Source organism: Clarias gariepinus, chromosome 17 (genome assembly GCF_024256425.1).
Source record: "Clarias gariepinus isolate MV-2021 ecotype Netherlands chromosome 17, CGAR_prim_01v2, whole genome shotgun sequence".
In the NCBI taxonomy this organism is placed as follows: domain Eukaryota; kingdom Metazoa; phylum Chordata; class Actinopteri; order Siluriformes; family Clariidae; genus Clarias; species Clarias gariepinus.
The window spans coordinates 5,556,691-5,574,579 of record NC_071116.1 but is presented as its reverse complement, the minus strand read 5'-3'; the positions used below and the strand labels follow the sequence as shown (position 1 = coordinate 5,574,579).

At 40.6% G+C, this 17,889-nt stretch overlaps 1 protein-coding gene across 2 annotated transcripts in view; it reads right to left on the bottom strand.

The window, feature by feature from the left end:
- sez6a (seizure related 6 homolog a) overlaps window positions 1–17,889 on the bottom strand; it is a 150,752-nt gene that overhangs the window by 11,126 nt on the left and 121,737 nt on the right. For both annotated transcript variants that reach the window (XM_053476123.1, XM_053476122.1), the window contains exons 5-9: window positions 12,863–13,048; window positions 10,595–10,763; window positions 9,909–10,075; window positions 8,389–8,583; window positions 8,104–8,242 (exon numbers count right to left, since the gene is read on the bottom strand). In XM_053476123.1, the coding sequence (XP_053332098.1) occupies window positions 8,104–8,242; window positions 8,389–8,583; window positions 9,909–10,075; window positions 10,595–10,763; window positions 12,863–13,048 (856 nt within the window). The remainder of the gene's footprint in view (window positions 1–8,103; window positions 8,243–8,388; window positions 8,584–9,908; window positions 10,076–10,594; window positions 10,764–12,862; window positions 13,049–17,889) is intronic.

Here is a 17,889-nt window from a genome sequence, read left to right as displayed (position 1 = left end):
CTGAATAATTCAGAGATCTTCGAACTCATGAATATGTAGACGTCTGTGTATGTTTCTTGCGTAAAGGGAATAAAATGATCCATTTATGATAATGCCCGGTTTGAGAAGCTTACCAGAGTAGAGCCAGAGCTTCAAGCGAAGTGAACTCCCCTGGCCGTTAAACAGTCCATACTGACAGAACTCTGTATCGCGCGCTTTGTTTCAAGCTCCTAGGCAAACACGGGCTGAAGCCGACATGTCCACACCACTGGGCTTCAAGATCATTAGCATTTTGATGAGCTGCTTCACGAGCTGAATTATTTACTTTAAAGAGCGGGGCGGCATTCGCCCCGATAAACAGATGTGACAATCCAATACAGCGAAGAAAGAGCAACAGAGCTACTGCATTTGGGACACTCGGAATAATTGTCATTCGGAGCGCCGCTCTGTTTTTTTTTTTTTTTTTTTTTTTTCCGGCCCAAGATAAGCAGTGAAAAAGCAGAAAGCACACAGGGTGGAAAGATTTGCGCCTGGCTGAGCAGCGAGCTGTGTCGGCTAAAAGAATCAATCATGTTTTCAATTCTGTAGTGGCCATTCTGTTTATTTGTAATATGAAAAAACGCTGGAGGTGTCCACACAGCCAAGTCTGAAGTGCAATGGAGTTAACCTTTACAAGCGGTCTGTGTGTGTGTGTGTGTGTGATGTGTGCACTGTTTTTCTAATGACTATACAGGGGTTCAGGTGGTTCATGCCACAATCTGCCAATGATTCATGTAATTGCATAGGTTTTTTTTTTTATATCTTGTTTGCTGTAGTTTGAGTGTGTGTGCATGTGCATGCATTATCTGTAAATCAGGTTCATTATGCAAGTGAACCATCACTCACACACCTACACACTCACATTATAGTCCTGACTTGTGTAATTTCACAGGTCTTAAGTCTCATATTTGATTGATGTGTTTGCAGTCATACTGGATCGAGCACGTACATGCACACACACACACACACTTAAGCACATGCTCCTGCTTAAACTAAATAGCAAAATAAGAGTGAGCTGCTCTTAGCTGAGGTTCTAGAACTTGGCTGACTGCCAGACACATCCTGGCTGACCTCACTAGCGCCTAAGGAACGGCCGCTGCTAATATTCGCCACCAGTGAACTGGAGAGAGTACTTCGGAGGCAGCCTCGGATCTCTCGATAGCTAAAGGAAAGCTCAGTCCTCTCGTACCTATCAATCTCCTGTCTCGCAAATCCCCGGCACCGCTCATGCAGAGCCCAGGCTGTGTTTACATGACTCAATGCACATGGGTGTACACAGGACCAAGTCTTAAACGATCATTAGGATTTCATGCAGCTTACTCGATTGCCTTGCTGGCAAATCATATTCCTAATCCTTCTCCCAGCATCGGGCGGGACGCTCACACTCGCTGTTCCTCGTGTCTGTCCAGAACATGTCCTTAAAGAAGGACAATCATCGTGCGACTAAAGTAACAACGTTTTTAAAAAAAAAATTGGGGGGTTTGGGTATACAATTGTTTATTTGTTGTAAAAATTGTTATCATGATTACTTTTGTTGTTCAAGATATTCATATGCAATCATTTATTCCATAAAATACTTTTTTTGTACAGATACTTGGGATAATTAGTAGTGGACAAATGGTTTGTTGTGTGTAATAATTGTTTACTTTATTGCTTGTCTAGATGTGTGTGATGATCAGGCTGCTTGTTTATACCTTTTGTTTGTATGTAATAATTAGTAGTTCATTGCATGCAATGTATAATCATTTGTTGTATAAAATGCTTGCATGCTTTTACTTCTTTGGCTGAAAAAAATAAGCTATTCTCATTTCTGCCATGTTCGTTAGTAGGAAATATTTATTGAACATTTTTGAAAGGAGTCTCCAGTGCCAATGTTTATTACTAAGTCAGAGGTAAAGATGTATCTTTTTTTTTGTTTTTACCAATATGAAAAAGTCTTTAGGATATACTAAATAAAAAATGTAAATGGTTGGCAATTAGATGTGATATAAGAGGATTAAAACACTTTGGGGGACAGTGAAGTTGACTATTGATCATGTTTGTATAACAGTATACCTTGTCATATATATTATTGGAATATTTTAGCATGTGTAGTGAACATTACTAAGAGTAAAACCTCAGAATCTTATCTGAAACTGCTGGTTTACATGCTGTATGTAAGGCTGTGTGTATTTAGACTTTACATTTATGGCACTTGGCCGACTTATCCACAGCGTCTTACATTTATCTAATTATACACCTGACCAGTGGATGGTTAAGTGCTTAGCTCAAGGGCCAAAAAGTGGCATCTTCATAGTGAACCAGTGACTTTCTGATCTGTAATGTAACGTCTTAAGCATTGAGCTACCCATTGGTATGTGGGCATGAGGCCATGTATACTAGTGATGAGCTTTCTGGTGAACGAAGGCGTCAAAGCGATTGACATTTACAGAAGACTTCGAAAGGGACTCATGACAGTACAGTGATGAGTCCCTTTTGCCGGAGTAAAACATTTGAACGGTGCAAAGGAGGCTGTACATCCTTGAATGATGATCCTGACCATGGTGGCTTGGACCCCACTGCTGTCTTTACCATGAATATTCAGTGCGTGAAACATGAAACATCAGCTAACTTGTCGCCATCTTGCGGAAAGATGCATCTGTCTGTGGGAACTGACATCATTGATCAAAACCACTTGAGCGTTACTGGAACTCGGCTGGAAGTTATTGCCACATCCCCGTACAGGTCTGACCTCGCTCCCAGCCATTTCCACATGTTTGGGTCATTAAAGGTGTTCCTGGGAGGCCGATGTTTTAGACATGAAGCAGACAGTCCGATCATGGCTCAGGCGTACTGAGAAAACTTTCTACCTTGATGGTGTCCAAGCTTTAGTAAAATACACTTGGATAAGTGCATTAGTGTAGCAGCGAACTATATAGAGAAATAAATGGAGTTTTTACTCTCATAACTGTGTTCTGTTCCTCTGCACAATCATAAGCCCTGGGTCTGACTTGAATGGCCCTCGTAGTTCTGAGTGATTATCATTTTTGATTAAGCGACTAAAATAGGTCTAATTAAAAATAAGAATGTCCGTGGGACATGTGAGAATAGGCACCAGGCCCCAGAGTGGAGCTGCATGTCTGGGTCTGCCACCTGCACGTCGAGGACACACTTGGGTTTAACTAACTCTCTGAGCTGCTTCCAGAATACAAATGATACACGGAGGAAGCCAGAGGGAAGAAGGAGCCAAAAAGAAAGAATGAGGCTGCAATGAGCCCCAGTGGTGAAGGTAACTGGAAAGAGCAAATAGGACTGGGCCACATGTGTTAACAACAGAAATATCGCTGCTCAGAAGGCTGATGGATATCAGTGAAGTTTTCCAGATGCAATAAAATCACTAAGAATGATCGGAAATGAACAACTGAGGCAGACATGCAGCTGAAAGCATCGCGTAGATTGCGCAGTTTAGTGAGTGACAGTAGCACTAATCTTACTAGGGTCACGAATAGACATAACAAGTGTCACCATGAAAGACAGAGGAGATGAATTTGGAGGAACTAATTCCGCCATGTGCATCCGCAACATTCCATAAATAACCTTCTTGTTTAAGAGGAGCTGAACGATCATTCATCACGGCCTAAACGCTCTCCATAAGACTTAAGCCTGAAATCAACAGCCAGCCGTCTCCCGAAAGACCTGTTCTCTCCAGCTCTGCCCTGCTCGAACAGGCTTTTAAACAGATTGAATGAGGTCACGAACAATAAAAAATGAGCTTTTTCTGCTGATATAACTCTCTTGCTTTTTAATTAGAACAGTTAAGCACAGGGTTTTGAAATGCCAAAGTGTTGGCTGCCAGAGAAGGGCTTTAAAAAGCGCTTAGCAATCACCAGGCTGACAAAAATCTGTTGCCCTCAGGGGCATAACTCCGAGCAGCGTGCGGGCCTAGTGCCAACCACGAGCAGCGCCAAAGACTAAAGGCTGGCTTAAAGGAGGCGGTTGAGATCTTAAGTTTGTTATGCAGAAGCTGGAGGAAGCAGGAAGGATCTCTGTGTCTTTATAATTTTATCAACTTCGGCTGCATGGAAATTCTCATTGTTACAGCGAATGTGTGCTGTTTTTAAATATAGCTAATACTTGTTTCATTTAAATCCAAAGTATGTTCAAATATTAACAGTAAAAAAGAGCTAAATTCCTTCTTTTATTGAATATGATAGGACTAATCTCTAATAACATATTCTCTAATGAATGCCTCTATCGTCTTTTATATCCTCTGAAAAGTTCATATCATACATTCCACCAGATTCTTGTCTTTTAATTTGTCTTAAAAAAAAAAAAAAAGATTAATGCCTCTGAATGATGATTTGCTATATTGGATAAAGAAAAAAAAAAGATTCCAATTGCAAAAAATTTCCAAAGTGTCCACAAGCGGGCTCCGCTCTCATAACGAAGCGGTTAAGCGCGTCACTACTCTAGACCAGGTCTGCTCTCATCACACATCCATCTCTTTATAATTCCTTCACATCGGCTATGTGTGGTCGGCCTTCAAACCCAGCCAGGTGTGTATACTGGCACCTGCGTGCTTGCTTTAACAGAGCCGTGTTGTAATTAGCGCAGGGCCAGCCCTCCTGTTTATGCTAAATCAATTAATCAGCCGTCATTATGCACACGGGTTGTGAGTAATTGCGAGCTGGCGAACACTGTCGAACGATAATGGCAGAGCGCGAACGTTCTCATTAGAGGGGAGAAGCGGGCGGCCACCCCTGTAATGAAAACAACAAAACACACGCGCACACATACACACACATTTCCACTTTCTTAAGCTCCATTACTTTACAAAATCCCACTTTGTAGGAAAGCTAGGTCTTGTTCTGGCTTTACAGAAGCATTATGCACAACCAGAAACAGCTGGTATAAATGAGCTAGCAGGGCTTCTCATGTACTTTAGAGATAAAAGAAAAAAACATATTAACCAGATATTTATTGTGAGCTATGGATTTCTGGGATTCTTTTATTTAATTTTTTATTTAGGACCAAATATAATAGTACCAGGCGGCAGGGTGGTGTAGTGGTTAGCACTGTCGCCTTGCACCTCCAGGGTCTGGGTTCGATTTCCGTCTCTGTGTGCATCGAGTTGGCATGTTCTACCCGTGCTTGGTGGGTTTCCTTCAGGTACTCCGGTTTTCTCCCATATAGATATATTTTTATTTAAACCAGATATGTTCGTTTCACTTTCTTTTCAGCCAATCATGTCATCAGCATGCACCTTTTTTTCTAACATTAATTCTTCAACTAAGACTGACTAATAACCTTCCAGATACAAGATACTCATTACGGGATAAAAATCAAGTGTTTTGATAATGACGGTGTTTGTTTAGTCTATCTTCTTTTAAACCCCCCCCCTCCCCCCTTTCCACTATCACTCACCCTCTGTTAATGACATGGTGGCTGAGAAACCATGTGTTTGTGAGTGTGAACAATATCCAGAATGCATTGCTGTCGTTACTGTGCGCTCCTAATGGACACAGCCATTCATGAACATATTGCCCTTCCAGATGGATTCCTCTGACAGCTTTCAGTACAGCACGCTCACGCTGCCCTCCGCGCTCCCAACATATTGCATTAACGACTACGGAAACTGAATGCAAATGAGGATGCAGACCATACAGAGTATTTCGAAAGACTTAGGGCTGACCGATTTCCCGCTGTGGGTCACTCTGCGCTCAAGTAGCTTGTACGTAGTTACAATATTATGGTAAAAACCTTAGGCACATGCAAAATTAAATTTTGATGCACCTGTTTCTTTTCTCTTATGCCTGCAAAACCCAGAAGCTGTCTTTGTTTCTTTTTATTTTGTCTGAAAAAGTGGTCTTTTACGTAATATGCTGCTTTACGGCCTCGAGATTTTTTTCTTGAAACTTTTTTTTGCTGGAGTACTACTGTTTAAAAATCAAAATGTTTTTTTTGTACTGGATTTATAATGACTTCATAAAATGAACATAAACAGAGGTGTTTAAATATCTGCAAACTTAATGTGGAGTGATACTCTAAAGAAGGTGAAAGTTTATTACTGGTGATTAGACACGGATTCATGACTACGAGTCTGAGAGTTATCAACAGAGGATGGAACGGAAACATCCTTAATCACCACCTGAGAAAACGTTCCATGAACATTATCAGGAAAACGGTTAAAAATGACCAGTGATCAATACAATACGTTTATTGAAGAGCTAAGGATTTAACTTGGGATTAAAACACAGAGGACTGATATCTGAGGGCGTTGTGATCTCACATAATGACGCACGTCCGCACACTTCTGCCCACACTGTCGACAACTCGGTTTTGAGGTGTCCTCCCTATAGTCCTGATCTCGCTCCATTGACTCTCTGGAGCAGAGAAAGCCAATGATGTTATTGAATAAAGTACTGTGCAAAAGTCTTGAGCCTCCACCCCCACCATTAAATTAAATGATGTAGACTAAATTAAAGAAATATCGAACAAATGTTTTACTGTGACAAGCTGCAAAATGCATAAAGATACTATAAAAAAATTTGTTTGTTCCTGTAATGACCTTAACATCTGTCATCATCTGCACCTGTTTCTCACTAGTTCAGGTCCCAAGATGTTTTTATATGATTCATAGGTAACATTCTTCTGAATCTGGTCAAGCAAATGGACTGGACTGAAAACAAAACTTGCCAAAAATGTATCTCTAAAAGTCTTTCCGGAAGCCTGAAGAAGTATTCCTCAAAACTACATAAAAAATACAAGAAAGTCTTCTCTTTGGAAGCAATATATAAAGAACTGTCGGGCGGCACAAGACCTTTGGACAGTAGTATACATGTCCAACGAGAACACGCAAAACACGCTTTCGAGCATTTCTGATTTCTTCGCCTGCTTTTGGTCATTACCCTCAAAAACAGAGCTCAGATGTTGGGCAACTTTCAGCAGCGTTAATGATCTCGCGGCGCACGTCGCCGAGCTCTATATGTGTGCGTGGGCGCGTTCCTTAAAGCGCTGTACATCTTGATCCAGAGTCTAATTGCGCTTGGTGCAGTCCCATACCCATCGCTCTGGAGCAGAGAAAACCAATAGATAGTTCAGGACTGGACCAAAGGACCTGAAGACTCTAAACATGTAAAGATAAGTGCAATAATAAGGTTTTATCTCCTGTACAATATCTTCTAAAAGGTTACATTTACAGATGAGCTCTAAGATCTAAGATTAGTAATAAACAGAAATTTTTTTATGTAACAAATTGGTCTTTAACAAAGAAAATATAGAACTGTTGATATGCTGAATGTTGGTGGAAAAAAAGAATCTTTTTATAGCAGCTATATTATTGTCTCATAGATACTCCATAATATTAAATGGATTTATAAATGAATAAGAAGGCTAAAATGTTCTTCGGTAATACATTAAAGACAGCATGGGTGCATAGTGTTTTGCACAGTCGCCTTCCACCTCCAGGGTCGAGGGTTCGATTCCTGCCTCTGGTCTGTGTAGCATGAACTTTAATGAATGAATGAATAAATAAATAAAATTTCTCCATATGATTTAACTTTTTCAGAAATTAACAAACATCACAGTGATTAAGGTGATTGCACTTTGTGTCTGGCTGAGTCACGTCAACCCATTATTATTATTATTATTATTATTTTCCTTTCCCAGCATGCCTCACAGAGTGTTTTGTTTCTTTTTTACTGTAGTTACATGCAGGTTTCCTGCTCGCATCTTTAGCTTTCTGTCTTAAATAAACCAGTGGGAGGCCTATACTGGTATCCATTGTGGTCTAGAGTGCGTTGCCGTAGAAACAACTAATATCCGAATAGAAATGGTGACTCATTTTCCTCTAATTAGTGTCATTTGAACATGATATTATAGCACTAATACTATACACACATGGACAGTTACATCTAATGCAACAACTATTGTGGAATTTACAGAGACAATAGCACGAAAAGAAGAAGCGGATGTTTTTTCCTATTTAAACAAACACAGACGCACACAGACAGATTTCCAAACAACCTCTGTAAACCAAGGAAAGCCCACAGCTTACACAACAAGACTGAAAAAAAATAATACAGTACGAGTCAATGAACGACTCACACTTGGATGTCCAGCAGGATCCTCTTGTCCTCCTCCACATGGATGCCCCAGATGCAGTCCTGCCCTTTGTCATAGGCTTCAGGCCAGTTTGGAGAGAGCACCACTCCTGCCGAATCAGTGATCTCCCCGCTGCACACAGCTGCCACACACACATACACACACACATATATATAAATGGAAATGTTACTTTATACACTACATGTTGTATTAGGATTTATTTAAAGACGTCTGTATGCAAAGGCTGAACACACACACACACACACTGCTGACAGAGTGCACACTCACCACGGCAGGCTGGTTCTGTCTCGTTCCACTGTGGGTTCTCAGGGTCCACACACTCAATCGTGACAGAGCCCTGCTCCAGCGTGTAGCCCGGCTCGCACGAGAACTCCACCACCGTGCCCACTCCGAACGACGCATCGTTACTGGAGAAGTTGCCGTATTTAACGAACGGTTTGTAGCAGGTTCCCTCGGCAAACGCTGACAAAGACACACATCAGGAGTGAGCTGACTTAAAATCTAACAAATTGCCAAGCTGAGGCGTAACTGTCTGTGTGGAAGTGACCCATATTAAAATATCTAAAAAGATCTCAAATATACAAAAGTGTATTAAAATTAAATACAAATTTATTTTTTAATATAATGTGTATACAAAATATAATAACAAATTGAAAAAAAGTAGATACTTAAAATACCTTAAAATGTACTTAAAAAGTATCCAAAAATATACCAGGTGTTCAAGTCAAACCAGGACTTTTAAAGAACAGAATAACAGAATACAGTTATAAAAGTAAAACCTCCCTTTTTTCCTTTCCACACTAATGCACTCATCCCAGTGTTTCACTAGTGCTTGGATACCATCAAGGGAGAAAGTTTTCTCAGTATGCCAGCGCCATGATCGAACTGGTTCATGTCTGAAACCCAGGCCTCCCAGGAACTCCCTAAATGGCCTAAACATGTGGAAATGGCTTGGAGCGAGGTCAGGACTGTACAGTTGATGTGGCAATAACTCACAGCCGAGTTCCTGTAATATCCAAGTGGTGTTGGTGATTGATTATGTGTGTACAGTTCCAACCAACAGATACTTCTCTTCTGCATCAAGTTATCTGTTGATTTTCAAGGATTAGGCATTCCACACGCTAAATGTTCACGGAAATGACCGCAGTGGGGTCAGAGTCACCTCTAGCATGATTGTCATTTACGGACATACGGCATTCTCTAAAACCTCTACAGCTAAGAGTCTTATCACCATAATGTGCTTGAAATCTTCTGTAAATGTCAGTTAGTTTAAAACCTTCATTCACAAATCCCGGTTTGACCTGAACTATCCTGCTGAAAGTTCGCGCAATGAATTTTACTTGCCATTTTTACCATAATGTAATAATTTGCTAAGACGTGAACAGGCCACTAGGATTAACCTCTTTAACGTGGCATTACTTTAGGTGAGAAGCTGAGAGCTGAGACAGCTTGTGCAGGCTGTGATAGCAAAAATAGTTCAGTACTTCTAGATAAAAATATTAAGAAATAGGTATTCATAGGTAAGGTGGTAGTGGTGATATAATTCAGGATAAAATGACCACTTCTAGTCTTGAATTAAATTCAATATAGCCCGTGTGATTGAGCGGTTGGAATTTAAATGTGGCATTTTTTGGAATGATGTTTAAGGTTCTGCTTTAGTAATACAGTAGTTGAGAAGTAAAACCCCAAGGTTGCCACTGCTGGGCTCCACACTGGATTATGAAAAGCTTCTGAGAAAATGAGGCATGGGTATTAATTATAATTGTGTATGCTTGGTGTGTTAGTACCTTCATATCGTATGGCAGCACCCGTGCAGGTACCCGTCTCGTCCGTGGTGAACTCGATAAACAGATGCCTCCCTATGCTTACTACCCCCTCATTGGGAAGGTATTCCACTTCGTAAGAGTCGTACACAACAGGCGAATCAATGTTGTTCCCATTCTTGATTAGCAGCCTGTGCAGAAAAAAAAAACCCCACCACAGATTGGTGTTAGGCATCATCGCAATTGTGAGCGACAATAAAAAAGAAAGATCAAAAGAGCGTTGAGGCTTTTAAGTCGGGCTATTTCATGTTTTTCAGTCTCATCTATGGAGGTAGCGTCTCGCTGGGCTCCGCAGTGGAGCGGATTCATTAAAGAGCCATTTGTTAGCTCTGCCTCAAGACAGTCTGAAAATGTAATTAAATTTCCGCTCTCCTGTACTTTCTGCTACGGCCTCCGTGGTTGCATGATTAATTTGCATGGGAGGGATGCTCTTAATTATGCTGAATGCTCAATGCGGACTGCCGTGGATTCCACAGATGGGAACGCGGGAAGGTTCGAGGCATGGATTGAGATTTAGGGCTGTACCCTTGCGTCATTAGAATGCACCCCTGTATGTGAGTGTCAGGCTCTGACGTGCATTTAGTCAAATGAAATATAGGAATTTAGGGATGACAAAATCAGAATAATAAGCATACACCGATAGTGGTTACCTGTCGTCGTCTTCAGCAAGAGCGACTTTCTCAAAGTGCACGTGCAGCCTGTGGCCCTCGGGGGCCTCCAGCACCCAGTGACATGTGAGGTTGTTGCTGTAGTTGCCAGGAAACCCGGGAGAGATGATGCGGCCCAGGGTGGCGTTTTTTAGCATCCCCCCACAAGAGGCTGTTACCGGAGACACACACATATACACACAAAGACTGTGAGTGGGAGAAGAAAGTGGCGAACATGACAAGAAGTTACCAAGCAATAGATAAATAGGTAAAAAAAATAATAAAATGTAGCGGTGTCCAAAAAAAGACAGGCTTAATAAGAAAACAAGATGAGGACAGTATTTTCAGTGTGTGGGAGTGAGAGAAAAAGAGCTGGTCTTTATAATCGCTTAAAGATTTGTCTGTGGATCTGAAACTGAGTCCTAAATATACAGTATGGGACTGTACAAAAGTCTTGTGCCATCCCCTATTTCTTCATATTTTGCTTGCTAAAAACCAGGCTTGACGAATAGTTCTCCAGACTTCCTGAAGGACATTTTTGGCTCTGATTTTTACAGTAGTTTAATCCCTAAACCTGAGCAGTTTAAGAGGAATGATTCTTTTTGTTTAATAAACCACACAGTGAACTATGAATCATTCAAACTGAAAAAAATATCTAACTTAAGGCATGAACCAGTGTTAAACTGGTGCAGATGACGAGGCCGGTGATTAATGTACTGGTGATGCTGAATGCTGCGTGGTTGGAACAGACGAGAGGGAAAATGAGATCGCTGCTGATGTTGTTACGTATAAAACCCATTTTTTAATTGTATCTTTAGGCACTTTGCAGCCTGTCACAGTAAAAAAATGAGTTCGTATTTCTTTAATTAAATCTACATCATTTAATTTAATATAATATGAAGAACTGAGGGCTCAACACTTCTTTCGTAGTACTTTATATATGTTTAAAAAGCTACTTCTAACAAACACAGCAAATGCATTAAGGCTACAATTAATCTTTATTACAGACGCTGACACAAAGACGATAAATGAACACCTTAACAGATGGCCCGAAGAACAGAGATTTATGAAGGTTCACTTATCCAGACAAAAGGTAATCAATCTTGAGTTATGGCTTTATAGAATTGCTGGTGTGAAGCAACAATGATGCAACACTATGGCTCAGATCAGTCAGAATCTCTTTATCTACCAGAACTCCAGCCAACATTTAGCAATATATGACTTAATAAAACTCTAAGGAATCTTGTCAGCTTAGTTTATGTGAGCCAGCCAGTTGGCCTTAGCAATAATTTGATGTAATATGCCTTTAAAAAACCTTGTTGGTAGCCAACGTCAACCAGGTCATCTGTACATATAATTCTCAACAACTTATCTGTTGTTAGCGATATAGAATAAGTAATGAAGCTTTGAATATGGATCAAATTACTTTAAAATCCACTCAGGATCTGACCTAAAATCACCTAAACAATCCGTCCGTATTAGCTAACTGTAATCGGTTAGCTAGGTTTAGCAATGAAATTGCTAAAATCCTCTCGTAAAGTGCTTGTTAGCATATGTTCACCAGCTAGCTAGCATGAAGCTATGAAGACTATAATCATTTAATCTTTTCAGAAATCTCGTGCCTGCTTACCAAAATGAGTTTGCTAGGTAGCATTAGCTTTGGAGATTTTTTTTTATCATTTATTAAACTTCTTAATGCAGTCCTGTCATGGAAGTGAAAAATCCGTAAAAATATACTGTATAGTTTTATGAATATGGTTTTACTAGATCCTGTCAAACTAGCTTATGAGAAGCTAGCAGTAAAGAATATGATTATAATTATGAATTGGATTTTTTCATGGGAAGGTTATGGGAAGAAAAAGTAAGCAAATTATTAATTTAAAAATGGACTTGAAATATGAATAGAATGTCCTTAAAGCCTTCATACTGTTGGCATGGTTGCAGACAAACCACATTTTGTGTATTTGCTAATTCTATGCTAACAATAGAATGAAACGCATTGTCTATACCACTTCATCCTGAATACAGGGGGTATCAGGAACCAGGAGACTATTCCAGGAGACTTACCACTAACCCACCATGCAGCCAAGTACAGAACTTTTACTCAATATTAAAAATGGTTTTAGGTGTAGGTTAAATTTTTAGATACAAGGACACAGACTTTTTATGCTCTGAGACAAATCAACATTCCAGACAGAAGAAATTGATCCTATTTTTAATAAAAGAAATATATATGCATTAGCGATGAGTAACTCGGTGACCGCTTCTTACCGACACATTTGGGCTCTTTGCCGCTCCAGTATGGCATGGTGGCGTTGCGACATGTCAGAGAGGACACGCCATGAAGCTGGTATCCTGTTAGGCAGAAGAAATAGGCCTCCCCTCCTACATGAAGACTGCTCACAGTCACCTCACCATTAGCCAGGGCTTGAGGGAAAGCACAGCTCAAAACAAAGGCTGAAGGAAAAGCACAGCGAGAGAAAGGGTCATAAATATTGGCATTTAAGCTGCCTTTTAAATCTCCTTGGTCGTTTAATGTCAGTGTTATGGAATATAACGATTACCTATCATAATTAAGCTTGCTCGAGCCAGAGCTAACAGGAAAAGGTCAGCGAGAATTATGATCCTGCTACACACTTATACAGCATAATGTGTGCACTGGGGCTATTTGGGGAGAACGGAGACTAATTGGATCAGTCTACATTTCCCCACCGCGTTCCCATTAACTCTCTGCGTCCTGAGAGCGACATGTCCATCATGCTCTGTAGAACAAACATTCTCTAAGCAAGAGGTCAAAAGATAGATATGTGGAAATAAAACACGTTTTCAGCATGTGCGAATCAGATCTGAAGCCTGGGGTCAAGCGTATGGGGTATGTCTAAGCACCCGTGTCGGGTCTCAGAGCCGGTCTGACAGGGCCGTGTAAATACCGTGTGTTAAGACGAATGGCTCGGACCATTTCCAATGTCACTGAGCGTGTGCCAAAATGAGATTTCCTGCGACGTCTAGCATGAGCCAATGAACAGGAAGATGATGGAGAGATATGACCTTGGATGTAATAGCAACCGTAAAATAAGACCAGCCTGTCTTGCCTCGTCAAGCTTCAACAGGAACAGCATGAAAGACAAATGAATCCCTTTCCCCTTGTCTGTTTTGGGTCATTCCAATTGGAAATACATGTTCTGAATGAGATCTCTTTTACATCTTGTTCATTCATTCTAGACATAACCAGAGCAGACATCTGTCACGCTCATTTAGCCAGCTAGCTAGCATCAACATTAAAATCCTGAACTTGAACTAAAACCAGCACTGACATTTTCAACATGTACTTGTACATGAAAATTCTCTTCTTTTCAATATAGCTAAATTTTAAGACCTAGCTAGGATTAGCAGTGAAACCTATTAACATTTTATATTATATGACCTCCGAGTGGGATAGCAGTAAAGTGCTTGCCCTATCATCTGGAGATCGCAAGTTCGAATCCCAGGTGATGCTGTAGCCTCCCTCAGCCGGGGGCCTAGAGAGAACTGATTGACTGAGCTCTCTCATGGTGGAGGGATGGGACACTTATATATAAAGAGAGATTAATATGCTTGTAATAGTTCCTGCTACATTAAATATTAATGACTACCATGAAATTTAAATGTTATAAGTTATTTTTTTCTATATTGTTTGATAATCCGTTCATAAATCCCACCAAAATTAGCTCAGGTTAGCGAACTAGCGGTAAAGAACACACAAAAAAGATCTTGTCAGAAATCATGTCTCTGTTCATTACCCATTAACAATTCATCTTTCTCAGAGTCTCATATGGATCGGGGAGAAGAGATATTTGTCACAAGAGCATCTCAAAACGAAATGCTAATTCTACAGTCGCTCTTTTTTTCCTGAGGGAAGTTAAGAAGAGATCATTCCAATATCAGTAACACTTACCTTATACATTATAATTCACTGTTTCTCAGGAGATCATTTTTTTAGTAAGTGAATCCTGCAGATTGTTGGGCTAATAATTGCTAGGAATAGGCTAGCATGTGAGCTAGCAAACAAGCTAGCAATGATAGAGGCGTATCAATCTTAAATAAATAAATTGTCAGAGAGTAAGTTTAATTAACTTGCACCCTGGCATGGCTAATGTGATAGAAGGCAACGAGATGAGAAACCTAATTTGCTTGTGGTGTTGATGCGTTAAATAGCAACGAGCCAGTTAAATAATGGACTGTTATTGAGCTAGCATGAAAATGAGCAAGGCTGTGTGACACGAAATAGATACATACTTAGGTTTGTCCTCTTTTAAAAATGTGCACACGAGTGTACACGAATACCTACTGTAGATAACCAATACACAAATCTCCAACACACTCTGGCTGTCTCCGGAACTAGCATGTTAGCTCCCTCCATCCATCCATCCATCCATCCATCCATCCATTCAGTAACTAGGGACCATGGAGGCCAATGGTGATTACCATTCCCAATTTTACAACCGTGCTAGGACATCCAGTCAACATTTACACACTATGGGCAATTGGAAAAGACCAGTTAGACTAATCTGCATGTCTTTGAACTGTGGGAGGAAACCAGATGCTAAGGAGAAAACCACCAAGCATGGGGAGAACATGAGAACTCACACACTCGCTCAGACCCAGATTCGGGTATGAAACCTGGACTCTGGAGGTGCAAGGTGACAGTGCTAACCACAAGCCATCGTGCCGCCAAGCTAATATCAGCTAACTAATACAGGTAGCAGCAAGAGTTTTGCCCTGTTTATCTAATTTCAAGTAAGATTATTCACTTGAATCATTTGCAAAGTTTTAACTTTTTTTTTTGAAAGTTCTTCTCTCTTACTTTGTTTCTGTTTGTTTTCTTTTTGTCTTTGACACTGTGTCAGCTTGCATCAACCATGACTGTTGCCCTGTTTAAATGTGTGGCACAGACTGGACCATTTGGTTCTTTAGACACGACATACCCACAGGGGATCACAAATACTTTTTCAGATGGAAAAACTCAGTCACTCCTCCAGGCTTATTCTGTCAATATTCGTTTTTGGAGAATTAATTATGGTGCCATAGACATGTATTGGCCAACACTGCTGTTTCTCAGCGCTCTGGTTTAATCCAGATTTTGAGTTACTGTGTGCTTATTTTAGTCCACAAGTTACTATAATGAGGCCCTAGGCTAAGCTCCTTGTTTCTTGTGGACATGAGCTCCTCAGATGCAGTTTTATGCTTAATACAAAGTGATTTCTCGTGAATGAAGGCACAAAACTAATTGACATTTACATAGCAAGCACAGACAAACATTTTACAAAAAGATGTACGTCCATGAATAACAATCCTGGTCGAGGTGGCTTGGAGCCACCAATGGCGTTCCCGTTAACATTCAGCGAGTGAAAAATTGTTGGATAACTTGTTGCGAACTTGCAGAAGAGACGCTTCTGTCTGTGAGAACTGTACACACAATCATTCACCAACACCACTTGCACATTACAGGAACTTGGAACAGGAACAGGAACTTGTTCCCCCCATATAGTCCTAACTTCACTTCAAGCCATTAACACATGATTGGGCCATTAAAGGAAGTCCCGGGAGGCCAGACAGTTGTATAATGGCTCTGGTGTACTGAGCAAACTTTATATTCAATTTAATACAATTTTATTTTAACAATTGACATTGTCGCAAAGCAGCTTTACACAATCAAAAGAATTATTTAAGTTTTTATTAAATGTGAATGTGTATGAATCAAAATGATAAGATTCTCCCTGGTGAGCAAGCCAAGGACGACAACGATGGTGGAAAGGAAAAACTCCCTGAGATGGCAATAGGAAGAAACCTCGAGAGGAACCAGACTCAACAGGGAACCCATCCTCATTTGCACGATAACGGATATCAGGGATTGATCTGCAGTCATACGTATGTGTGTTAGGAGGCTGGAAGTTCAGTATAACAAGAGATGTGTTTAAGTTAATATTGAGTCCAGTTTGTTATTGGAGGCTCAGGTAGACTATAGAAAACTCCAGTCCTGTACTTTCCAGCAGCTAATATATAGATGGTATCCAAGCTCTAGTGAAATGCTGGGATAAGTGCATTTGTGTATCAGGGGATTATACAGAAAAATAAAGGGATATTTTACTCTCATAACCATGTTCTGTTATTCTGCTAAACCAAAAGTCCCAGTTTGACTTGGACGCCTCTTGTATAAACACGTTATGAACATCCCAATTCTGTAAAGGCTTTTCAATGGATGTTGGAAGTTTTGCACATTCATCAGCCACAAGACCATTCATGAAGTTGGGCACTGATGTCCGGCAAGGAGTCCTGGTGCAAAGTTTGTGTTCATGGTTCATCAGGGAGGTTCTCTTCAGAGTGTTCCTCCCAAAAACAAATTTAAAGGTGAATCAGCAGCTGTAAATCGCCCTCACTTACTATAAGTAAGTGAGTGAATGAACTTGAAATGACCAATTATATGTAACTGACTTAAAAAAATAAAACCCTGTGTGTTTAAGCTTACTGTACTATACTTTGTGCTGGATAATAATTTCATTCTCATTCTCAGACGGTCTCCATTGTGTCCTACAGCGAAGATTCACAGCAGGAGCAGTGCGTGCAGACGAGCAAGCAGCGTGGAATTAGGCGTCTGATACATAAAACATCTCAACCCCTATTGGAATGGCATAATCAGTGCTTCTTAAACTCTGCTCTCTCCTTGCGGCTGTGCGCAAATCAACATTAAAGACTGAAGTTTTCATAACCCATTGCTCACCCGACACCATGCATTAAGAGAAAGTACACTTCAGGAGGCGATTTCAGCTTCTGACTCATCTCCCTGCCAAGAAGAGGTTTGGAAACAGGGGGAGCTCTCGCGAGGCAATCAAACTTAATACGGACAACAGACAGCAACAAGCTGAAAGTGTGTATATTACATGGCTTGGAATATTATTCCAGTCGAGTGATGCTTTTTATGGGCTGTGTTTGTGTCTCTCCTAATAGCTAGATGGATGCTGGTCCCAGCCATCTGAAGTGGAGTAGTGCACTTACAGTAGTTACAGCAGTTTGGGCAATTTTCAGTGCTGGTGATCAGATTATTTATGTCCACACTGTGGATTTTGCACCAGTGTTCGCTTAGTTCTCTTCCTCAAAACAAAGAGAGACGCTCCATGGCCTGTTCTGGCCTCTTCCTGATAACCATGAAGCCATTAGAGTGACGACGCTAAGTGTGTGCATCCAGTCGCCCCGAGCCATTCACAGAGGTTCCCGTTCAACGCTTAGCCCCCCTCTCAGGCAGGTTATTATCATTTTATCTT